General features: G+C 43.0%; 1 protein-coding gene across 1 annotated transcript in view; it reads left to right on the top strand.

The window, feature by feature from the left end:
• Positions 1-900: 900 nt before the first annotated feature.
• Positions 901-26,012, top strand: part of LOC307044364 (ras-GEF domain-containing family member 1B-A-like) — an 83,799-nt gene continuing 58,687 nt past the window's right edge. Inside the window, exon 1 of the mRNA XM_079689525.1 lies at positions 901-1,200. Within this exon, the coding sequence (XP_079545651.1) occupies positions 1,132-1,200 (69 nt within the window). The 5' untranslated portion in view covers positions 901-1,131. The remainder of the gene's footprint in view (positions 1,201-26,012) is intronic.

Here is a 26,012-nt window from a genome sequence, read left to right as displayed (position 1 = left end):
CATAAAATGATATACATACAGTACAGCCGCACTGCTGTGATACTGTATATCCGTGCAAATCTTTCCTGCAGTTTCTTCTTCTTTACCAATTTTCAGTCCAGTTGGAGGTTTTTTCTTTTTCAGCATTCCTTTTAGGTTACTGTGCCCTATTCTATGTCTGGATATGACCACCTCTCTCCTTTTCCACCCCTTCTTCTCCCAATGTTTCCTGAGTTGCTTAAAGTTTTCTTCTTCTGCTCTCATGATCCCAGATTTGCTGCCACTCTTTAACCCTCCTGTCGTGTCCGGGTCAAATCGGACAGATTTACTACTTTCATCAATCATAATGTGTTTTACATTTGATTGCCTCAAGGCCTTATTGTATCTTCCACAGTAGGCATTTGAACATATAAAATCACCACTTACAGTGAATATTTTAGCTTTAGTCAACTTTGTTACACCTGTGGTCTTCCCGGTCAAAAATGGCCGCCATAGCAAATGAATCATAGCCTATTATGTTCATCCATCAGATAGTACACACCCATAAATCTACATTTACAATACATTTTCAGTGTCTATTCTTTGTATATTCACTGCAGTTAGACATTTTCTACAACTTAGAATGATGTTAAATCAAAATGTGGTGATGATTAATGTTGTATGTCTTAATGTACAGGTTAATGATTTCCCTCCAGGAAAAACTTCCCCTCAGATTTTGACTAGGTGCATCATGCATGTGTACCTCCCATAGGCTGTATATAAAGCTAACTCCCCATTCTATCCCTGAATATGAGGGAACCCTGTCGATGGAACCACCTGACAACTAGTTGGACCTCCCCCACCCCCACCCCCTCCGCGCGGCCCCACCTGCATGTGCCCACCCACACCGCTGCAGATGACACGCGCAGGATTATACCGGCGACAGCTCCAGGCTTTAAGCCACAGCCACAGTTTAGTCGGTGTCTTTCTCAAATAGTCCAGCGGTTTACCTCTGCCTTCGCTCCGGGGTTTTGTTTCAGGCAGCTAAAAAGAAGGGATGCGTCCAGGGTCCTTTAACGCCACAAACAAGTTCAGGAGGGTGACAAAACTAGGACTCTCCTGTTGATTAATCTCCGCTCCTTTCAGGGATATTTCCACACCTCTCTCCTCTATATGGCAAAGTTCCTGGCTGAATTACTGGGGTGCACACTTCCAGACAAGGGTACCCCACCTTTGATCGAGGTAAGGATGCTTCAAAATGCACACACACAAGATTGCATGTTATTCATGGCTAAAAAAAAGCCACATGTGCCTATTCACTCCATGATTTCACTATGGCAACATGAGGCTGAGGCTCTGTTCATTGATTGACAGCAGCCATGATGTAAAGTACTTTATCAACAGTTCCCGCGCGGTTTCTTTTCGCTCTCCACACACCGGTACACATTCACGGTGTTTGCAGACTAATGCCCATTATTTCCTTCTTTCGCACACGGAAAATCAATTTTATATTTCTTAACATTAAAAATGAGAGTAATGAACCGTTGTTATCGGTGGTGTTTATTTTCTGTACGACTTATATTTCTTCATGTCATGTTTAGACACTGGCACTGGGACTCAAATGCCAAGATTATTTGGGTCAGTGTGCCACCCATACTATGACACACACACACACACACACACACACACACACACACACACACACACACACGCACACACACACACACACACACACACACACACACACACACACACACACACACACACACACACACACACACACACACACACACACACACACACACACACACACACACACACACACACACACACACACACACACACACCTAACCTACCTGTGCAATACTACCGTGTTTGTGCCTGAGGACTGTTCACATATCTTTAGCTCTGCATGGATTGATGGATACATCTGCACTGCTGTGAAATAACTGGCTTTTACTAAAAAATGTCTTGTAGCAGAACCTTTTTTGTCCCCTTTTTCTCGCTGTACAATTGCTTTAGTGTTATACGATACTACTGTTACAACTGTTGATGCTTTTAATAATAAAGTTATTATTGCATTCATTATTCGTATTAATATACCATTGATTTGCTGGTCACTTTGGCTCTAATTTGCTTTAGTAGAAGTTTCACGCATGTACAATCATTAGGGGCGTTAGAAAATATTGATTAACTTTCTATGGTATTATGTTTGTGAAACTGTATCGATTGTCAATGACTAAATCGATTTTGAAATATAGCTACTCGCGATATATGGAATCTTAACCTGTGTGTAATGGAAGATATACAATAGCCAGATTCTTGCCAATACACAGTCCTAACACATGCAAGCAATTACTTCCTGTTGTACCACCTTTGAATGGACATGTGCTCACTTTGAACAAAGTGATGCAAATCAGCTTATCGTTTTGTGATTTCCACCTCTATCCTTAACTTAGACACCCTTACCGGAGGCACCATTAGTCAGATAAGTCATGGAATTTGTTATTATTTTATCGACTGATGATGAATTGGGGGATGAATGTTTCAAACCACAATGTGCTGTATCCTGAGTAGAGGGTTTTCTGTTTTATACAGGAAAGTGGCCCCTCTGTAACTGTGCTGCTTTAAAGTTTAGGATCTTACCTTGGAAGTCTGAGGGGTCATGAGATGATGACTCAGATACTGTTGGGCTGTAGTTTTCAAAAACATTTGCTTGTTTCTTGTGAATTACCAAAGGGTTTAATAGATTCAGAGGAGATAAGTTGAGCATTTTTTGGCTCCCAGAATATGTGACTGGCTGCAGGTTTTCTTGGTCTATACAAAACTACATGAATCCTTTGTAACAACAGTCCCGTTGTTATTCGTGTAAAGGAGGGTGTGGTTTGCAGTTTGGGTGTAGGCTACGTCGTTCAAAAAATCAGCAAGCTGCTGGGCAAGTGCAGTATAGAGTAATGGAGGAAAGCAATTCAAAGTATTTTTATTTCCTTAAGTTAACACAGGATGATGCCCCATAAACCACCATAACCTTCAAAGATAAAACATTTATTTATGCATTCATGTTGTACATTTTACAGTCACAGATTGTTGTTACTAAAGAGGAAAGTGAAATGAATGAAAAGGGATGAAGGTGCACTGAAAATAAACGGAGAAGGTGTTTTTCACCCTCTTATGTAAAAAATAACATTTGACATTTTGATTAAAATATTACAAGGAAGGCAAAAACAATTCATCTTCGTATCTGCGATTTAGACATGTTAAAAATGGGACTTGCATTGCATAACACCAGCCCTAATCCACAATCACCACAGGATTGTTAATCCATCAGGCATCATCTCAATCTGCCCCATACACACTGTGTGTGTGAGTCAAGTATTAAAATCATCTCAGAACTGTGACAGAGAGGATCATCATAGTAACTTCTGGAAATGAATTGATGACCTGCTTGGCTTTACACTGGACAAAGATTAAATTCACACACTGTTATATAAAGCCTTAATTTCCACCTCAAAACATCGATCTATTTACTGGATGCTGACATTTATTTGAGACAGAAATTGGGTCTGCCCCCAAAATACTTTAAATCCTGAGAAAGTCAAATAAGACGGTGTGTAAAACTACACTGCCCAGCCCAAAAAAAGTAACCACTTTCATTTAACTAAGCCAGTAGGTGGTAAGGGCATTCCACTGGATAATAATACCCCTGCATTATAGCAACAACAACAATAATAATAATAGCAATAATAATTGGGAGGGGGGGCACGGCTGTTCTTATGTTCTCTGAGGGGAGGCTCACCTTCCCACACGTTGAAAACCCCTGATCTAATTGAACAGTTAAAAGGAGCTATAACATCAGGTATTTTTCTCTGAGTTGAAATGTTCACAATTTGGGTTTGAATTCCCCCCACTGCTTCCAGGGCACTGTATAATAGCTGCCCACTGCAGCTAGTACAAGGATGGGTTAAATGCGGAAGTCAAATTTCACTGTGTGTTCTGCGCAGTTTTTGTATGTGTGTGACACATAAAAAGAGTTTCTAGTTATGATTGAAACATAATAATCTTATGCTTTTGATTCATAAACATTGATTGGACGCAAAGCAGATTTTTTTCAGATTACATTTAAAGTCAATACAAAGATGCAGATATACGTGAATTTGTGCCGGGCGACATGAATGATGAGAATACACTTCGGCATGTCATTCCCTTGACAGTGTTTTGTGAAAGACAATTGTTATCAAGTCTAAAAAATACAACTATTCATATATTTTCCCTGACGGACATGCAAAAAAAATGCTTTATATTTTTCTTAGATCAGCATTTACGATATAATAATTCCTTGTTACAGGAGCTTTGTTTAGTCACAAATTATAATTTTGTCCCACTAGAGCAGTGGTTCTCAAACTTTTTCTGTCAGGCCCCCCCTTTGGAGAAAAAAAAAAGTCGGGCCCCCCCAACACAAATAGTCAGGCTCAGTGGCGGCGGCAGAAATTTATTTTGGGGGTGCTGTGGGGTAGCTTGACGTTTCATAGAGGGTGCTCAAACATTTAGGGTTTCCCATTAATGTACCGGGCGCTACAGTGGAATTTTCTACTGCAACATTCCCCACGCATAGTGAGACAGTTACAATGAAGGCTCGACAATCAGCTCACGGCATAGGGTAAAGTGCTATTTTTATAGGTGGTGTGTGGACCTCACATAGGGGGGTCCGGGGGCAAGCTCCCCCGGGAAGATTTATTTTTAAATATTGAAGTTAAATGCATCAATCTGGAGCACTTTGAGAGCAAAATGAAGAGATCTATGGATACATCTCTCAACACCCATATGAAACAGAACTGTAAACAGATTTACTTTTTCTTTATGGATATTTTACAAATCACCCTTTTAAACGTTATTCTTGTTTTACTGCCATATAGTATTTCATACCTGTTTTTCATTTATTCTCTTATTTTTTTATGACTATAATGATCATATAAACGTGTGCCTCAGAAATAATTGTTTACATTAATCGTGAACAAACCGTTTGAGACCCACTGAGATAACTTAGACTAAAGTGAACTATCTAAACACTGAGAGTCCTTTAGCTCAGGGGTTCCCAACCCCCGGTCCGCGGACTGGTACCGGGCCGTGGAGGTGTTACTGCCGGGCCGCGAAATGGCTGTGAGTTTATCGTAATATTTGCAGAATTAGAAATATTTAAAAATATTTTATCATTGTTCATTTATGCACAGAGAAAGTTACCGGTGCGCCAATAGGAAGTGGAGCACACAGGAGACAACCGTTTAATCGCAGACTGTTATGTTTATGTGGGGAAGTGGCAGTGCATACATTATTTGAGATATATTTCGAACTCGGACTTCATTTTAAGGACATTGCGGCCAGGGGTGTAGAGCTATTTTTTTTATTTGTAAAACCTCCTTCACTTCATGAAATGGCTGCAGCATCAGGAGGCAGCCTCTGAGAAGTGCAGCACCAGCGTGTACACACAGCCTTCACTGTGTTCCCCACTGCAGGCTGCTACGTTTCACACACACACACCGAACGGCCTGATTATTACCCCTATTACTCGTTGTATGAAGGAAATGTCCGGTCACAAAGGCACATGATGTGTGTGTGTATGTGCTCTGCTCAGCTCCGCTGTGTGTGTGTGTATGTTCGGTGTGTTTGTGTGTGTCCAACAACGGCATTTGTTTTCAAATGACCATGAACAGTAATTACACACATCTGGCCAACTCCATAGGTATGTGGGTGTTCCCAAAATAAGTTAGTTTAATCTTAATCTCGATGTAGTTCTAAATGCTGTCGGAGTGCACCGGAACGAACGCCCCGGTATGACGTTATTATGGCTGGCAAACAAGCCTAGGGGTCTCCCTGACATTTCAGTTATATCAATATGTGTACAGTGGTCCTAATTTGTTTTGATTGTATCCTGGTTTTAAACGTTGTTAATATGTTTTGGATGCATATTGTTCTATTATTTGTTACATACAATGTAACAGCCTTATATTGCCATATTAGGCTATATTATATTAATATTTGTAAAGCGGTCCTAATTTTTTGTTTTAATTGTATCCTGGTTTTAAACGTTATTAATATGTTTTGGATGCATATTAGTATTTCTTCAGGCTGTTAAAAACAATTAGCCTCTGTTGCCACCTGCTGGTGAGTAAATATTAAAATCAGCTAAAATTGACAACCGGTCCGCGAATTTTTTTTAATGTATCTGCCGGTCCTTGGCACAATAAAGGTTGGGAACCCCTGCTTTAGCTCACTGAGTCTCTCAGTCTGACAGGAGAGGACTCTCCTCCACTTTGTTGTTGAAAAAGCTCCTTATGTCCGTTAGCGTAGCTCGCTAGCACCAGAAGCTAACAACAACGATCCCCGGTACCAGTGCGCTCTCTCTCTCTCGCTCGCGCACACAAAATGTCTCGTTCCACACACACACAGAGCCGAGCTTTAATGAAACACAGAGACCCAGACGTAATAGTACTGCATCATATTATTTTCGAATAAATAATTTTTCAATTTATGATTTTTTATTTTTTTATCTTTTACATTTTTACCATTTTTCCTCCTGGTCTCTCGCGCCCCCCCTGGTATGCCTTTGCGCCCCCCAGGGGGGGCGCGCCCCCCACTTTGAGAACCACTGCACTAGAGAATACTATTATAAATATGTCGGTTAAAGAGGATCACGTACAATGTGTTGGAGCACTATCATACGTAGTGACTACGTCACGGAAGTTAACAAAGGACTACAATCAAGGCGTTTCAGGCAGTGGCAGATTGTGTGGTAATTGTAGTTACTTTTCACAACAAGTCAGTATCCCTCCGTGTCTGAGAAAAGCTACAACCGTTACAATTGTTACATTACGTCCGTTACGAAACTAACTAACTAACAAAGCTTAAGATGGAAACATGTAAGGGATAATGTGCAGCAAGGACTTATTGACCGTTGATAAGGACGCTCACATCTGCAGAAAGAAGTCCGGTTGATTTAACTGTATACAGTTGGGCTGAAAAGCAAACTGCATGTAGTTTGTGGGGAAACTGTGTGGTTGACCAACTATTTATAAAAATATCAGAAACTGGAAAATCTTACTATTTACAATATCAGAACTTTTTCAGCCAACTACTCATTATAACTGTAAAGAGAGGGGGACCAGTGGCAGGGTCTTTGTCCGTCTTCCAAGACAGTGGGACTGGCCGCTGTGCAAGTGGGGGAGATGGTGCAGGGCTGCTGGTAGCTGTGTTGGAGGGAGGTACGTTTGATTGTCCCGGGTTGATGCTGGTGGCTGTGTGGGAAGTACCTGTGTTCTACGAGAACTCCTTGCTGGCCGGGTTGATGGTGTTGGCTGTGTGGGGAGTACGTGTGTTCTAAGAGACCTCCTTGCTGGCTGAGTTGATGCTGGTCCTTGGTGGTGATGGCAGTGGTGAAGGCCCTTGAGCCACAGTATATTTTGACCTGGTGACAGGCACAGCTGGAGGTTCTGGCTCCTTGATATTACTATTTTGTCCCAAGAAAAAGTTCAATAGACCTATTGTTCATTTTTGCGGTAGGCTATTCCACACAAAGTGAAAGTACACTATTACTGTAATATTTACACTTACCCATGTCCAAATGGATCCTTGTTGTCCCTGTATTCTTCTTCTTCAGAAGAGTCGAAGCCTTCTGGTTCTGATGCTTCATTTTCAGCGAGTGCTAGCGAAAATAATCTCTAGCGCGTCCGTAACTGTTGTGTTTGTTTTAGCCATGTTCTCAGTCTCTCTCTTGTTTCCTCACATACGTTAACTGATGGGAGACACGTGGTTTATGTTTTTTCTTGGTCGGTAGGTCCTTAGTGATTTCTTGAGTCTCCATTTGTCATTTCACACCAACATAGGTGCAGCTGCCCCGGCCGAGATTTACTTGACCAACATACGATACAACTAGTGATGTTACGTATTGCGCCGAGGATTCGGGAGCGTGTGTCGAGTAACCCCCGAAGCTTTTTATGAAGCTTGTATCGTTTTGGGCCAGTGACGTCATCTATGACAAACGAAGCCTCGCTGCCTGTCGATACCACGTGACTGCTTCAGGAAGCGATTCAGATCGGTTGATCCACAACGCTCATATTACCCATGGATGTATAATAAGAACAATATTACCCCTCCTGTACCCGGGCCCGATGACACGATGGAATTAAGAGAGCTCAGACCCTCACTTATATAGAGGTCGGAACATGTCATAAGTATAAATAAATAAAAGCATAAATAAATGTAGCAATAAAAACATGAATAAATGAACAAATACAGGAATAAATAGGATGCAGTGCTTTCAGGTAGATTTAGTGTGTGGGCTGTGGCTCAGCTGGAAAGCAGTTTCACAACCGCAGGGTCCCTGGTTCAAAGACTGGTCAATAAGTATTTTTTTTGTTTATAAAAGCTACAGCTGAATTAGATAATGTAGTTAATAAATGTATTCTTTGATATGGTTTAGCCTTTCTCAGGCTACAACATGGCTAAGTTTACGAATATTGTTAAGGAATACAAATCCCTCTTTGCAATGTTTACCAGCCTCCTTAGGCTTTTCAATCACAATCATTGGAAACTGGAATAAAAACAATATTGTTAACATGAAAATTTGTTTTTATGTTCGTTGTTTAGAGTTATTCTAAGCTTTACTCATTGGGAACTCGGTATGAGATAGAGCACACTGTTGAGAGGTCAAATCTGCCTGTTTTACACACTTTGACCAACAGGGTTTTTTTTGTTCAAATGAAGCCCATGATGAAGCCTCATGAGATGAACCCTTTTGCGAACCAATTGGCGGGAAAGCTTCAAAGCTTCATCTCACCATGATACAACCAAATCCCACACAGTGTAACGCAAAGTCAAGCTGCTTTGAGCGGCCTTATTGGCTGCTGTGAGTCGTCGGGGTAAAGTCTCACAATAGGTACCGCTGGAAAGCTACAGTTCCAGTGATTCGGTGGTTATCTGCATGATATTTGTACTCCTTTAATCGAAAAGATCTGATTAAGTACGTAGAATATGTGCACTTCGACATGGCGCTGCGAACGTCGACTCCAGAGGGAAGCCATCATGCTCTTACTTTGAAACCTTGAAATGCGGACATTTTGTCATCAGCAGGCCATCATGTGGTTTCCGTAAATAACCGAGTGACACGAGCAGATTTCGGTCGAGACCGGCGGAAAGTTTGTCTCAAAACTCTGTGTGTGTAAAAAGACGATCCACAAGCAGAGATTTGAGATCCACAAGCGCATTGTTGGTTCACAAATACAAAATGGATTCACGGATGCCTGATCGAAAGTTGTCAATGTTAAAGAGATATTCACAAATCCCTTTAGTTTATTTATGATTTAATTATAGTATTCACAGATCTTTTTTTATTTGTGAAAATATTTTGCGTATTTGCAGATCCGTTTTACATTTGCAAATGTATTTGTGAGTTTGCAAATCTTTTGTGAATGGTGTTTTACAATTTACATGTTTCACATATTTACACACAAATTATATACCGAATGGGAAATTCTTGGCCGAAACCGATACCGAAAATAGGAAACGGTTGGCCGAAAACCGTATGCCGAAAGGCCGAAGATGATTAATAGAAATATATATATATATATTTATATATATATATATATATATATATATATATATATATATATATATATATATATATATTTAATGTATACATTTTTTACCAATGTTGTTCAGCTGCCTGATTATGGAAAAATAAATTATTATGGCAAAACTTAACTTAAATAATAATCACTAGGGATGCACCGAATATTCGGCCGCCGAAAATTACCGGCCGAAAATGGTTAAAAAGGCCCTTTCGGCTTTTGGCAATTACAATTAATTTCAAGAATCTGTAAATAAGGCTGTCTGTCCTCATAAGCAAAGTAGTAAAGATACATAAAGATACATAAAGTGAAAACTGGATACAAAATCCACAATCAATTACAAATTAAATTACAATTTCAAGAATCTGCAAATAAGGTGGTCTGTCCTCATGAGCAATGTAAACAACATTGTATCATTTAGATACCGAAAGTACAATATATTGAACACTGTGCTGCTGTCATTTCCCCCTAATGATAACCTGAGATGGTGAATTATAACTCACAATGAAAATTGTTCAGGAAAGTGGGTATAGAGTAGACATGTAGAACTAGATAAGCTTATGATAAGCCAGCCTTGTCTACTTATTAAGGAAAAGTGGGAGGTTCTTTTTAATGAACAGTAGCTTCTCTGCTTTATCAGCCATAAGTCTGTTCCTCTTCTCATCAAGCACATGAGAGGCAGCGCTGAACAGTCTCTCGCTGTCAGTGCTTGTGATTTGATCTTACTCCGCATATTTGTCCGGGTGTTTTGATTTCAAGTGGTGGAGTAATCCCGAAGTGGTGAAAGTCTTTGCAGTTACACCCCCTCGAGAAATGTCAGCTGAACACGTTTTACAAATCGCAATCCGCGCCTCTCTCTCTGATATTTTTAAATATCTCCAAGCAGCAGACATGTTGGCTTTGAGCCAGCCGCGAGCATGGTCGCGCGCCGTGCTTGTCGCCGCGTTTTGATTACGTCATCACAACAACACGTTAGCTTACCAACGTAACCCTGTTCTCTGACATTCGGTGATATTTTTTCGAAAGCCGAAAGGGCCTTTTTAACCATTTTCGGCCGAATATTCGGTACATCCCTAGTAATTACCTACATCTGCATCACACTAGCTAGTGCTGATTGGTGATCAGCTCGCTTATGCCCAGTCCACACGGACACTAAACGGGTGGTATCCGCTATAGTTCTTTATCGTATTGGATGGTTCGTCCACACGTGGCCGTAACGGAACCGCGGAAACGGAGCCCTCAAACGATAACGCATCCCAAAGTGGGAAGGTTTGGTAACATAACGCTTGCGGCACCGTGTGTACGCCCTAAACGATCATAGCCCCGCCTCTCCCCATCTCTCCTGCTCACCCCTGCGTCACCTGCGTCATTGCTGATGCGTTTCGCCAATAATAACAACAATGGCGCATCACAGCAGCTCACAGCAGCTCTCAGTTCGTGCTCCAGATGTTACTGACCATGAGACAGATGTTCGTGCAAAATCTACAGCTCCTCTACTACAACGATCAGCAACAAGTGGACATCGAGAACTACATGAACTACATGTTGCTAAATCCACCGGAGAATAAACAAGGGCAACCATGGCAATCATACTCGGGGGGGCTTCTTCGTTGCTTTTGGTGTATTTTGTGGTGGAAGTATAGCACCTCTTACAGGCCCGGAATATGTACTACAGCGTCTCCAGCGGGTCGAGCGGTCCTGTGTGGACGGTAGGGGTGTAACGGTACATGTGTACCAAAGTGTACCAAACGAATATAACGTTAACCGTAAAAAATTGAAAAAATCATTTCATTGGAAGAGAGGCATACTATGAGAGCTGGTCACAGGGATGTGTTCAAATTTAGTCAGTAATTTGAGGAACTGTCGAAATGGCGAACGCAGATAAAGTTTAGCTCGAAAATCCTCCAGCATCATTGAAGTCTCTGGTTTGGGAACATTTTGGTTTCGCAGTTACGTACAAGGATGACGGACAAAGACAGGTGGACCGAACCAAAGCTGTTTGTCGGCATTGTTCAACTAAAATTGGTTACGCGGCTGGCAATACATCAAACTTGCACACTCATTTCAAAAGGTATCACCCGAACGTGAATATCACCGGTACCAAAAGAAAAAAGACTGAAGTGCAAACCCAACTCCCATAATTTTTTCTGCTGTACCGAAAACGTACCGAACCGAACCGTGACCTAAAAACCGAGGTACGTACCGAACCGAAATGTTTGTGAACCGTTACACCCCTAGTGGACGGACACGTTTCTTGTGCCAATTCCGTGTGGACGGAAGACTTTTTTGATATCGACCGCGGTTCGTTTTCGTTTTCATCTCCGTGTGGCCGGGGCCTTGGTTAGGATCAAAGGAATGATTGACAGTTGTTTTTCCCTACTCTGATAATAAGGCTATTTTAAAGGTGACCTATCATGCAAAATGCACTTTTGTACATCTTTTATACATGAATATGTGTCCCCGGTGTTCCAGGGAACTCACCAAGTGTCAGAAAACACAACCCTCTCTATTTTCTTCCATACCCAAATCTCTTAAAAAGGGGCTGCAACGGATCTGATACAGATTGATCCAGATTTGAACACGTCTATGACGTCACAGAAGTGGCGCTACGGCTATTGGGCCAACTCCACCAATCAGGAGGAGACAGCCATGGACATCGCCGTTCGAAAGCGCTGGAGACGCTGTAGTACATATGCCAGGCCTGTAGATGGTGCTGTTCTCACAGAATCAGTCCCTGCAAAGACAGTGTTGAATTGAGCAAAATGAAGAATGGCTAAAATGCATGATCTGTTTGGTATTTTGAAAAATAAAAAGTATAAATATGCCTTTATATAGGTATGGTCCTACACTATATTATTCAAATATAGCATGATAGGTCCACTTTAACTAATTAACTATAAGAACTAAGATGCAGGCTTGGGGAGGACTAATGGATTACCTCATGTAATGTTAAGTAATCAGAATACAAGAAAAATGTAAATGTAGTCACTGACATGCATACATAGACATCATCAGATCACAGTTCTAACATTTGGGATTACACGCAGGAGCACCATTTTACAAAAAATCTATAAAAACAGCATATTGTTTGTGTGACGAAGGTAACTGTGGACTGACGGCTTTGGGACTTGTAACTCAGCACTTTAGTGAACAGTTTTGCACTTTATTAGCGTGATTGCACAGTACCGTTTGGCATGGCATATTTGCAGATTTTATATAATTTATACTAATTATTGAGATAGTATTTATTAAAGGATTAAACCGTATTCATTGAAATGTCGTCTGGTAGGTGCTGGTCGGGTCCTCGGCTCCGCCTGACAAGATAGGGGAGTTAGCGAGAGCGCCGAAAGTGCTTATGCTGGTGTAGAATGACAGTGGTTAAGAATAATCCGGGTGCAAATAATATGTGAGGGTGTAGAAATCACAGTGTTAAGTGGCATTAATTGTACAAGTGCTGACTGCGTTTATTTGGGTTTGTATGTGTGTAATTCTGTTCAGTTATATGTTTGTGTTTGAAAAGTGTTCCCCCTCCCGTTATGTCTGTTGCTGGATTGTGTGCACCTGGTGCCCTGTGTTGTCTCCTCCCCCCTCACCTGTGTCTTGTTGGTTTGATTGGTCTGGGTGTATTTAGGCTCTGTTTTTCCTGTCAGTATGTGTGAGATCCTTGAGGCTTCAGGATGTGTTCAGGGAGAACAGCAGGATTGAGGCTGAGAACTATGTGCACATGATTTTAATAAATGCCCACACCGGGTTATAATTTTCTGCCTCTGCCCCCTTGCTTGGTCGGGCCGCTCAATTGTCAGCTTCACGGTTTGTTGTAAAAAGAGCGCATTTTATTTTTTCTTTGTTACAGTAGCTTTGATGTTCTGTAAGCTAACACTTTAAAGAGGACATTTGCTAATTTTCAGGTTCATATTAGTATGTTGTGCCTCTACTGGGAAATGTCTCCATGCTTTAATGTTCAAAAAGCTCTTTAGTCTTCTCACGCTGCCTGTGCTGCAGCTCCTCTTTTCACCCTCTGTCTGAAACCAGAGCTCTGATTGGTTAGCTTGGCTCTTTGGTGGTTTTTGTGCATCTAAATGGTCTGCAACTACTGATCACCACAAATCTTGTCAGTTGGTTTTCTGCTCATGATCTTTCACACTGCCATCCCAGCTAGACATTTTTGGTTCTAAAAACATTCTGAGAATGTTATCACCAAAAATGTTAAGAATGTTTTTAGAGAACGTTATCCTACCTTTCAGAAGAACATTCTGGGAACCAAAATAAAACTTCCCGCTGAAAACGTTTTAAGAACAGTAGGGCATAATGTTCTAACAATGTTATCAAAAACATCTTAAGAAGGTTGTCAAAAACATCTTAAGAAGGTTATCACCAAACATTTCAAGAATGTTTTTAAAGAACGTTATCCTACCTTTCAGAAGAACATTCTGGGAACCAAAATAAAACGTCCCGCTGAAAACATTCCTAGAAAAACGAATGGTAACAAAGATTTCTAGCTGGGAACTCACACATGCCACCGCAAACATGCCAGTGCATGACATTAAGGATTTTGGGAGATGGCCCTGTGGGGAGATGGCCCTGTGAGAGATGGCCCTGTGGGCCCTGTGGGCCATCTAAGCTAATTTACGGATGGCCCTGAGCCCAATAGAGATTGCCCAGAAAAATGCGCGCGGACAAAATGGCACGAAGGTTTTGGGGGGCCTCCCCCTAGAACATTTAGATTGTTGCAGGCCTTACTGTAGATGCTGTCTGGTGCATTCTCTAGACTGAATTATAAGATGAACCACCATAATATTATATTGTACAATTTCAATTGTATTCTTCATTTCACTTGTTTGTTTGCTCTTGTTTGCTCGCTATAAGAAATACTTAAGTTGTTGGTCAAGACACTTTCCATCTGATTAAGGCAAATGCCTTCCCAGATGTCAAAAAGTAGAAAACATTACATTCAGTTATAACTGCCAAAACAAACATTATTTACACTATTATGGCCCCTGTTAAAAATGTTTGTAATGTTATCTACTGTAGGTTGGTCGAACGAATGCCTCCTCATCCGGAAGCTGACCGAGCAGACCTGAGCAGCAGTCGACAGGAGCTGAGAGGAGCCGAGCGCATCCGCGAAGCACACAAAATGGCGACGTCAGAGTTCCCTTTAGCCGGCAAATCTAAATCTCTTCGGTCAAAATAATTTCCCTTTAGCGCCACTTATGTGACAGACAAGAAGAGTATGTGACAGACAAGAATAGTCAATTCTAATGTCTAACACTTAATATGGAGAAAGAGATGTCCTGTATGGGTTGATTTTGCGTTCATCTGTTGGTAATGCCTCGGGGTTCCGGTGGGCATTTAAACAGATGCATAATGCTGCGCTATACTTTGTGGCCTCACCCGGTTGCATAGCAAAGCTTATTGTTTAGGTGTCTTTTAATAAGCAGGTAGTCCTATCATTAGCTAGAACTAGCTAGATCTTATCAATATGGACATAAACGCGAGTGAAGTCTAAACTGGCGGGAGAGAGAGATCAGCTGCTGCTGACGAGTCGACACACAGCTCTGCATGATCACATGCAGCAGTGAGCGGACAAAACACACACTTCAGGTTAGGATATCACACGTAGCTATTTTAATTACCTCTCAAACTACCTAAACTAGTTATAGATATGTTTAGTTTTGCTGTCGGGTCACTCATTACTAGATCCGCGAGCTGCATGATACTAGCATAATAGATTGCCCCATCGGGCAACCAGCAGGTGAGGCTTCATTGCCCGAGCTAAATACTAGATGGCCCCGGGCAATCGGGCAGTCCTTAATGTCGAGCCCTGCATGCAATAACCGCTTACAGCTTATCATGAATTACGTGCTTGTTTGTTTTTTTCAAAAGGAAAATATGGTGACATCAACATTTTAAAAACTTCCTTTTCAAAGAAATGCAACAAGCGCTCTATAAATACATCTGAAGTTGACCATGACCGTGTTAATATTTGCCATCACAGGAACGTTTTATAAAAAAAGAATAACCTCCTGAAAACATTATCCGAATGTTGCTTTGAAAATGTTCTTCTTTTGTTATCATGTATCATTGAGGGAACGTTTTATAAAGAACATCTGTAATGTGCGTTGTTGGGGTACCAACAACGTCCAAAACACATCCTTAGAATGTTGCAGGCAAAACGTTCCACCTTTGTTAACATATCACATTAAAGGAACATTTTATAAAACACTTTCTCTCCTCTCAGGCCTCAACAACATCCTGAAAACATTTTCAGAATGTTTCTTGGAGAATGTTCTTCTTTTGTTATCATGTAACATTGAGGGAACGTTTTATAAAGAACATAATTTAATGTGTTACCCCAACAATGTCCAAAACACATCCTCAGAATGTTGCAGGCAAAACGTTCCACCTTTGTAAACATATTAAATTAAAGGAACGTTTTATAAAAAAACGTACTGTCATCTCAGTAAGACAAACATCCTCAAAACATGCTCTGAATGTTGCAGTTAAAACGTTATATCTTAGTTAACCTTACACCTTATAGGACAATTATTTGAAATAATAAACGTCCAAAAAAGGTTATTTGAACATCAGATTAAAACGTTTCTTTAAAACATTATTAGAACCTGTAGGTAACGTTAGCCAAAGTTGTGAGAACGTTCCCCGCTAGCTGGGATGGACATACACATGCGTAGATTTTCTCTTATTCGTTTCTTCACATGTCCAGAGCTGACTTTTCTTCAAAGGATCTCATTTTCTGTGATCTGCATTAATCATCTGTAAAAAAAACATAGCTCAATATACATTACATTTAGCTAATGCTTTTTTCCAAATGGACTAACAATTAGTGAACTAAGAAGAAAGCCTTCTAGTATAAAGACAATAAAGTGTAGCTTGACTAGACAATACAATAGTGTGTTCCTTTTTTAGAGCCATTAGGAATATCTCACTGCACCAAAAATGTTGTACTTCAAGGTTAACTCAGACACATTGGTGTAAAAAGATTACTTTCTTGCATCATGCTACTGCAGTTTTTTTTCTTTCTGGCTGCTTGTGTTGTTGGTGATCTGTTAGTATTTTTAACTGGGCCATGTATTTAAACCCAGTGTTGGAGCTGAAGTTTAAAATGATGTATGGAGTTAGAAAGTGGTGAGCTTCCCAGGCCTTTGAAGCCTGCTCCTTACGAAACTTCAACCAAAGGGTTGCACTGTGGGTTATGTTTTGACAAATAAGAGGAATCAATTTTGATTCCTTTTTTTACAAGTGTAGGGTATAATATTATTGGAGCTTCCACAAACAACAATCAACTTAATTATTACATTCAAATGAAGTACATTATTCAAGTTTACATTCACTTTGGATAATAACACGGGAGAAATGAGCGGAAGCGCTCTCTTTTCCTCTCTCTCCCTCTCTCTCTCCCTCTCTCTCTCCCCCTCTCCCCCTCTCCTGACAGCCTGTCAGAATCTCATGCAGCTCACTGATCCAGTAATGAGTGACCCGACAGGGAAGAATAAATATATTTATAATAACTAGTTTAGCTTGTTCCAGAGGTAGATAAAATAGTGAAGTGTGTTAGGTCTAACTCTTAGTGTGTGTTTCGCTCCGCTCACCGGTCCGTCACAGCGTCACACACACGTTGCATACCGCTATTTTACTGTCTTTTTCGGACACCTTCAAATAATGCCAGACCCATGAAGCCATTTTGGCGAGCTTGTTTTGCCGCGCACAGAGAAAAGTGTCATGTATTTTACATCATGCGATCGGCTCTCGCGATCTGCATGTTTAGAGAGCACCGATCGATCGGTAGAGAGTGAGTATCGGCCGATCTCGATCGGTGACCGATCGATCGGAGCATCCCTAGTTTGTGGAGTACACTCGCATACACAGTATGCGAGTGTGGCGAGCCTGAGCAGACTGCCGACCACATAATCACCACCTGTCCTCTGTACAGACCTCCTTCAGAGGCTGGCCTCTTCCAAGTGGGACCAGAGACGAGAGCGTGGCTTTGTGACACTGAGCTGGACATATGACGACGATATACGAAAGAAGAAGAAGGAGTACACTTTTGAAGCCACAAGTTTTCAATCATAGTACTTCTTTTATTACTTCTGTGCATTAGTGCCTTCGTGCAATGTAGTGCATGCTGAGTCCCCGGACGGTGCCCTTCTGCATACTTCTTGCTAGGGCTGTGCGATTATGGCAAAAATCATAATCACGATTATTTGGGTCAATAATTGATATCACGATTATTTTGACGATTATTCATTGACCATTTATTGAACTTCAAAACAAATAATATTTGACCAATAAACAAGATCAACAAATATGTTGGAGCGCTCTTCCAAAACCATACTAAACATATATTAATATGATAAATAAAAATAAATTAGACCAAAATAAATTCAATCAAATATGTTGCAGTCACAACCTTCTGAAAACTCCTTAACATAGCCAACATTTTGGTAAAACATATTCAACATATTCCACTCAGTTAAACGTTGAAGGCTGGCCAACCGTCATGGTCCAGAAGTAACAGGAAATACATGTTGAACTACAATTTAAGACCAAATAAAAATGTTTTGGCCACCATGGTCACACCATGCTGTTAGGGCTGCTCATGTCATCTCTTAAAGATTTTTTGCAAGAAACGCCAGCCTGTTCACATGGTCTGGTTTCAGAGATAAGCGCAGGCACTGGCAGGTGACAATATTACCAACTGTACTGAAGACCCTCTCTGAAGAGGAACTTGTGGCAGTGCTGCCACATATGACACAGGAAAAAAAGAAAATACTCTGAACCCTTTCTTTGCCATTATATAAAAATAGTGTTGCTACAAAAGTATAAATTAGGCTTACTAATAAGACAACTCAGATCTGAAGCTACACAGGAATCTGCTGCAACAGTGCAATAAAAAAGACAAAATTAATAATAATAATAATAATAACTTTTATTTATATAGCGCTTTTCAATAACCCAAAGTCGCTTACAAAAAAAATTAAAAGTACAGAAAGGGGGTGAACAGGCAGAAGACAACATATTGGACAAGAAAATTGAACATGAACATTACATGAACAGGCAAAGGACAACACAGGGGGGGAGCAAGCATAGGACAACGAGCAAAAGACAACATAATGGAAAAGAGGAAAGAAAAAGTTGATGAATGTATGAATAAGAGATGCAGCGTGGGGTGAATAAGAGATACAGCGTGGGGTGTGAGTGAAGTCAGTGGGTTGGGGGGTAGGGTAAGTTGAAGGCTTGGGAGAAGAGGTATGTTTTCAGCTGGGTTTTGAAGGTAGACAGTGTGGGAGAGTGGCGGACAGATTGGGGGAGGGAGTTCCAGAGGCGGGGTGCTGATCTGGAGAATGCTCTGTTGCCAAATGTTTTGAGTCTTGATGGTGGTACTGTGAGGGAGAGAGTGGAGGAGGATCGGAGGGCTCGGGGGGGGTTGTAGGGGATGAGGAGGTCAGAGAGGTAGGGGGGGGCTAGGTGGTGAAGGGCTTTATAGGTGAGGAGGAGTGTTTTGAAGATGATGCGTTGTTTGATGGGGAGCCAGTGAAGAGAGCGGAGAACGGGAGTGATGTGTTCACGGGTCCGGGTGTGGGTGAGGAGGCGGGCAGCAGAGTTTTGTACCATTTGGAGTCTATGGAGGGAATGGGAGGAGATGCCAGTGAGGAGGGCGTTGCAATAGTCGAGGCGGGAGGTGATGAAGGCATGGATGAGGGATTCAGCAGCACGGGGGGGGAGGTAGTGTTTGATTTTGGCAATGCGGCGGAGGTGGAAGTAGGAGATCTTGATGATGGAGCTGACATGGGGGTCAAAGGAGAGGGTGGGGTCCAGGATAACGCCAAGATTGCGTGCCAGGGGGGAGGGGGTGATGGTCGAATTCTCAATGGTGAGTGAAATGGGTCCTGTTTTATTGAGGGTTGATCTGGTGCCTATGATGAGTAGCTCTGTTTTATCACTGTTGAGTTTAAGGAAATTGTGAGTCAGCCATGTTTTTATTGAAGAGATGCAGGTTTCGATATGGGTGAGGGGAGGGTTGTGAGGGGATTTGGTGGTGATGTAGATCTGGGTGTCATCGGCGTAACAGTGGAAATCAAGGTTGAGGTTGCGAATAATGTGACCAAGGGGGAAAAGATAGCAGATGAAGAGGAGGGGGCCGAGAACTGAGCCCTGGGGGACCCCCTGTGTGACTGGGGAGAGGGCGGATGTGTGGCCAGAGAGGGAGATGAATTGTTGCCTGTCGGTGAGGTAGGAGGTGAGCCAGTCGAGAGCGGAGCCCTCAACACCCTGTTGGCGCAGCCTTTGTAGGAGGATTGAGTGATTCACAGTGTCAAAGGCTGCGCTGAGGTCTAGTAGTAGCAGGATGTTGAGGGCACCGGAGTCTGCAGAGGAGAGGAGATCGTTGATTACTTTGACCAGGGCTGTTTCAGTGCTGTGGAGTGGGCGAAAACCAGACTGGAGGGGTTCATAGAGGTTGTTGGACTGGAGGTGGGTGTGGAGCTGGGTGGCGACAATACGCTCCAGTGTTTTGGAGAGGAATGGCAGGTTGGAGATGGGGCGGTAGTTGGAGAGGTTGGCTGGGTCAAGGGTGGGCTTTTTGAGGATGGGGGTGATGGAGGCAAGTTTGTAGATGGAGGGAACAAGACCAAGGGATAGAGATTGGTTGAAGAGGGTGGTGAGGTGGGGGATGAGGACAGGGAGGCAGGCCTTAGTTAGGGTCGTAGGGAGGGGGTCAAGAAAGCAGGTGGTTGTTTTGGATGAGGTGATGATGGCTAGGATGTGGGAGGAGTCAACAGGAGAGAAGGCAGTGAGGGGAGGGAAGGGCGGGTGGACTGGGAGAGGAGGGGGGGCGTGGGGGTTGGAGGAGATAGTGGTCATGGCAGTTAGGGAGCTGTTGATTTGTGAAACTTTGTTGTTGAAGGCGAGGAGGAAGGAGTTGCATAGGTCAGGGGAGGAGGGTGGATTGATGTCAGGTGGCTGGAGCAATTTATTGATGGTGGAAAACAGGATGCGGGGGTTCCGGTTGGTGCTGTCGATGAGGGTGGAGAAGTGGGCAGATTTGGCGGCTTGGAGAGCATCACGGTAGGAGGAGATGTGAACTTTATAGGCTTCGGCGTGGACGGTGAGGTGGGTTCGTTTGAACAATCTTTCAAGTTGACGGCCGGTCTGTTTCATGGTACGGAGTTCCGGGGTGTACCAGGGGGCGGGGTTGGTGAATGAAACAGAGGAGGTTTTCCAGGGGGCCAGAGAGTCGAGGGAGTCAGAGAGAATTGAGTTGAGTGTGGTGGCATAGTCGTCAGGGGAAGAGGGGGCAGAGTCGGGCGGGAAGGCAGAGGATATGAGCTGGGAGAGCGTGAGGGGGTTGACTGCCTTGATGTTGCGGTAGGAGATGGTGCGTTTTTTGGGGTTGTGGGGGGAGGGTAGAGGGGCGGAGAAGAGGATGCAGAGATGATCAGAGAGTGGGAAGGGGAGGGGCTGGGGGTTAGATAATGGTAGAAAGGAGGAGCAGACTAAGTCCAGAATGTGGCCTTTGGTATGGGTGGGGAAGTCAATGTGTTGGGTGAGGTGGAAGCAGTCAAGGAGGGAGAGGAAGTCAGATGTCAGGGGGGCATTGGGCTGATCCATGTGGATGTTGAAGTCGCCGGTAAGTAGGAGGTGGGAAGATAGAGAGGATGCAATGGTGAGTAGTTCAGACAGTTCAGAGAGGAAAGAGGGGTGTGGCTTCGGGGGACGGTAGATTAGAACAGTAGTGATAGAGTTGGGGAGGGAGAAAGCAAGGTGTTCAAAGGATGAGATAGGTGGGAGGTTGAGGTTCAGTTCAGTGATGTGTAGGGATTGTTTGTGGAGAACAGCGAGACCACCCCCGCGCCCGGAGAGGCGGGGTCTGGCAGTGAAACTGTAGTTGGAGGGAGTGGCTTGGTTGAGAGCGTAGAAGTCCAGGGGCTGTTGCCATGTTTCACAGAGGAGAAGCAGATCAATGTTATTGTCCAGTTCCAGTTCGTGTATAACAGGTGATTTGTTGGAGAGGGAGCGGCAGTTCAGGAGTGCGAGGGAGATGGATGGTGGAGCAGGGGAGGGGGTACAAAGGTTGTTGAGGTTGGCAGTGCGGTGGATGGGGATGGCGGGGGGGTGGGGGATAGTCCAGAGTGAGGGGATGGGTGAACCGTCAGGGAGGTGTCGGTTGCGGGGGAGGCCAGCGCCCCGGTGGATGTAGCGGCGTCGGCGGAGGATCCCAGCGGCGCTAGCTGCGGTGGCAGTAGCAGCAGGGAGACGATGGTTGTTGTTGAGGCTGTGGAGGTCAGCAGCAGTGTAGATGAGAGGGCGAGAGGTTGGTGGTGTAGTAGGCTGAAGCAGCGGGAGAGATAGTCCAAGCAGCAGATGAAAGGTAGCAGCAGATGAGAGTAGCCAAGGTAGTGTATTTGCAGTGGTTATTAACTGATTGGCTAGGAGTTGGTAGGCAGTGAGATATGTGAAAGCAGCAGTGGACCAGGTGTTGGAGTGAGTGATGCGTGTGGTGTTGGTTACCCCAGACCGTCCCTGCGGCACCATGTCTGGACCTAGCTACCCAACAGTAGACGAGCTGGTGGGGAGTGGAGGCTCCCCGCAAGAACGCCGGCTGGGCAGCCAGACAGAGTGAGTGTTGTTGTTGTTGATGTACGGCGCACAACAGGTCGGTCCAGGTTGGCACAATCACCATCACAAAACACACAGCGTACTCACCCGAGTCCAGAGCAGCGATCAACACACCCAGAGCCAGGAAAAACAATCCAGTGGTGTAATCAGGTAGTCCAATTGTGACGGGAGCCAGCTGTTAGCTTCGGTGGCTAACGTAGCATACAGACCGGGTAGTCAAGGTGACGGAGTGGAGCCAGCTGTTAGCTTTGATGGCTAACGTAGCATACAGTCCAGTAGTGAGGGAGCCTATGAATGGAAACGGAGCTGGAGAGATGCACAACGGAGTGAAGAGCAGCCTTGGATCGGCGAAAACCAGCATAGAGACCCGTAGACAAAACAAACAAACATCCAGAAACAGTCCGGGGGTAGAAGCGGCAGTCAACAGACAAGACGCCAGCGTTGCTCTAGCACCGGAGGGACAGACGTGACATCTGTGAAAATAGATAGAATCAAACCCATTTTTTGTTGCATTTTAGTAGAGTATAAAAAGAAATGCCTTTAAAATAGGATGCAAGCAACACTAGTTTCTTAACCTGAATTGATAATAGACTATAATCAATTTAAACAGAACAGATCTTAATGTTTGCATTCTTATACCATTTTGTACAATAATTATAATGAATAAGTTCAAACAAACTAAAACTTACAGCTGATTAATAACGGTATCTAACTTGAGTTTTTATTATATCAAAAACCTGTTGAAATGCTACTGTTATTTTTACTGTCCCCCAAAAGCGCGTCGGCAGCCTCCAGGAATACTTCTTTCACAACTTCGCCGTCTTTGAAAGACTTCATGTGTTTCGCAAGAACGTGACTGACACGATAAGATGCTATGGTAGCAGCCTTGCTCTTGTTGTTGGGCCTGGTGGAAATAGACTGCTGTGCATTTAGCTTTCCTTTCAGGCCCCTCCCCTTTTGGGAGCGTAGGGCAGAATAGGAGGGAATTCTGTCTCGTAGCGTTTGTGTACTATTTTGAAATGCCGCTCCTAAATTGGCAGCAACAGAGTGGGCAGGGCGCAGTGTCTAATTGTAGCAGTAAGCTAACGAGTACTGAAAGCTTTATTTTGTTTTGATCCAATGCTGCACAACTGAACTGATCCAATGCTGCTGTGAAAGAAAGAAGCTATATCCATGTTGGATAGAATATTCAATTCAAATAAAAAAATAACCTTAAGGGACAACTTGAATGCTTTTTTTCTTTTTTTTCTCTTAATGCATTGCATAAAGATCGGATCGGGAAAAATCGGTATCGGCAAATTGTCAAAATCAAATGATCGGAATCGGATCGGGAGCTAAAAAAGCTGATTGGGACATCCCTAATTACAAACAATGTCGTCCCTGTCAAAACTCTGTGTCAGTGTAATAGAATGAAACGCATCTGTGATTTGGCGCACAGTCTGTGACGTCACGGTATTGAAAATCATACCGACGGGATTTCGAAATACCCTGGTATACCGTAATACCGTCATACCGCCCAAGCCTATTGTGTACATATATAAGCCGCACTGGAGTATAAGCCGCAGGTGTTTTAATGTTTAATTACCATATGTAAGGGTTCGAGCACAGAGGGGATTGTCGGGAAAGAGATGGCTGTTTGAGGAAGCTCCCATTTATTATCATTTCAACAAACAAGTTGCATATTTGCATAACGTATTCAAGTGTTACCATTTAGTGCAATAGTAGCTACAGAACATGTACTGTGCTGTGTAAACTGTACTGTATCACATAGCGTTTCAGACACACAAACTTTTCAACTTTCAAACTTAAACGGTGCGCTCCCAGCGCACGTACCGGCAGTGATCTACAGCAGTGGTTTTCAACCAGTGGTACGGGGACAAACTGTCTCGCTCTCGTAATGTCTGTCTTTCTTCTTGCTCGTTCTGTCTCTCGTACCACTCTCGGTTCCACTTTTACTTTTGCGCGCTACCTGTCTCACTCTTTTCCGGCCTCCAGCTTTTCCTGCTGGAGCCCGCCGCTTAAAGGTGGGGGGCGCGGACCGGCCATAGAGCCCATAGAGTTAAAGATGGTGGACTGTAACCTGTAAAATCCATAGATTTAGGAGGTCCCCTAGTGGCCGTTAGCTGTAAAAATCCATAGATTAGCCGCACCGTTATATAAGCCGCAGCGTCGAAAAATGGGAAAAAAGGCGCGGCTTATAGTCCGAAAATTACGGTATTTGTTTTTTTTTGCTTCTGCCATAATTGCGGTCTTGTGTGTGTGTGCGGACTGTCACTCCCGAAATAGTGTCCACTGCCCACCAGCCACGCCCCGACACATGGGGTGAGGCCGGCCAATCACAAAGCTTTGATGCGTTCAAGTGCATTATTCTGGCACAGGCAGATTATGTTGCAGGACATTAACGATAAAACAGAATATTGTTGTTCTATTTTTAGACACATCTCGCGATCGACTGGGAATATCCCCGCGACCCTTCTTTTTAACGAGTTGCTGCTCTTGTTCTGACATCTTCACTCGCACTGAACACTCGTCGTCAACACATGTCACTCCCACGTGGCTAAGTGGGCTTTTAGGGAGGGGCGAAAGCGCACCCAGCAAAATAATCGTATTTTGTCAATTATGCTGTTTTCATAATCGTCGCAAGCCATAATCGTAATCGCGATTTAAAATACGATTAATTGCACAGCCCTACTTCTTGCACTCAATAGTCGCCATCTTGGCTAAGTTACGGTTGATGAGGGACAAACAGTGATTGTAGTTGCTCCAGTGAAGACAGCACTACACTTATGAAAGTTATTTGATTGGGTTGAAGGTTACTATATTTGACTGCTGACAAAAAGATTGCTTAGCTAGCTAGCTAGTATGGAAGTAAATTTGTTCCATCTGATTTTTTAAATTGAAAACTCATTGCATCTCTTGCACAGCATGATTATGCATTGAAATGTTGTACACACCGAAACACCATCGTTTAACCGGGTTTTTCCTGCATCCCTCTTCTGTTCCGTGTGAGCAGAGCTTGATTTGGTTGCATGTTGGTTTGAATTGATCTATAATGGACTGCTTTTCCTTGGGTTCCAATGTTTAATCTAAATGTTACACATAGTAATCTTGCAACTGAATTTGGCCAATCGAATTTGAGCAACTTGAGTTTGTACATATTTTATTTTTGAAAATGAGAAGTTTTGATTCTGAATTTGTTCAAATAAATTCAGAGGCAAAAATGCAGTTAAATAGTTCCAATGCATTATTATTTGTTGCTGGATATTCAATGCATTTTTAATTTTAAAATAAGACGGAACAGATTTACTTTTATACTTAGCACCATCGACTGTCACTAAATGCAGCCTTGTGCGATTTGACAAGACACCCAGTTGAAATTCACATCCTTCGCATGTGCTCGACATAACAGTCTACTAAGAATCAGAATGGAACCACAGCCCATGAGTTGGTTCTCTCACGCAGACAGGAGGAGGAGGAGGAGGAGGAGAAGGAAGAGAGAGAGAGAGGAGAGAGAAAATACTTGGCAAGCAGCAATTTAAGCTAAAGAATAAAGAGCCAAGGTTATTTTGAAAGATACAATTCTTTAAAGCTTTCATCGCCATGACAACTATTGAAATCTATGAATGACGTAAACACACAACGCCGTTGCAACTCAGGTTACAGTTAACGATATTGAGTTGTTGCTTTGGTTTTAAACTTTCACATTTAAAAAAAAAAAGTAAAATTCCAAACTGATGAAGACTTCAGTTCGGGAGAGATTCAGGAGACCTAAACAGTGACGTTAAGAGGCCCTAGTATGCT

The sequence above is a fragment of the Notothenia rossii genome (genome assembly GCF_949606895.1).
Source record: "Notothenia rossii genome assembly, chromosome: 6".
Taxonomy (NCBI): domain Eukaryota; kingdom Metazoa; phylum Chordata; class Actinopteri; order Perciformes; family Nototheniidae; genus Notothenia; species Notothenia rossii.
This window is presented reverse-complemented; position numbering and strand designations above follow the sequence as displayed.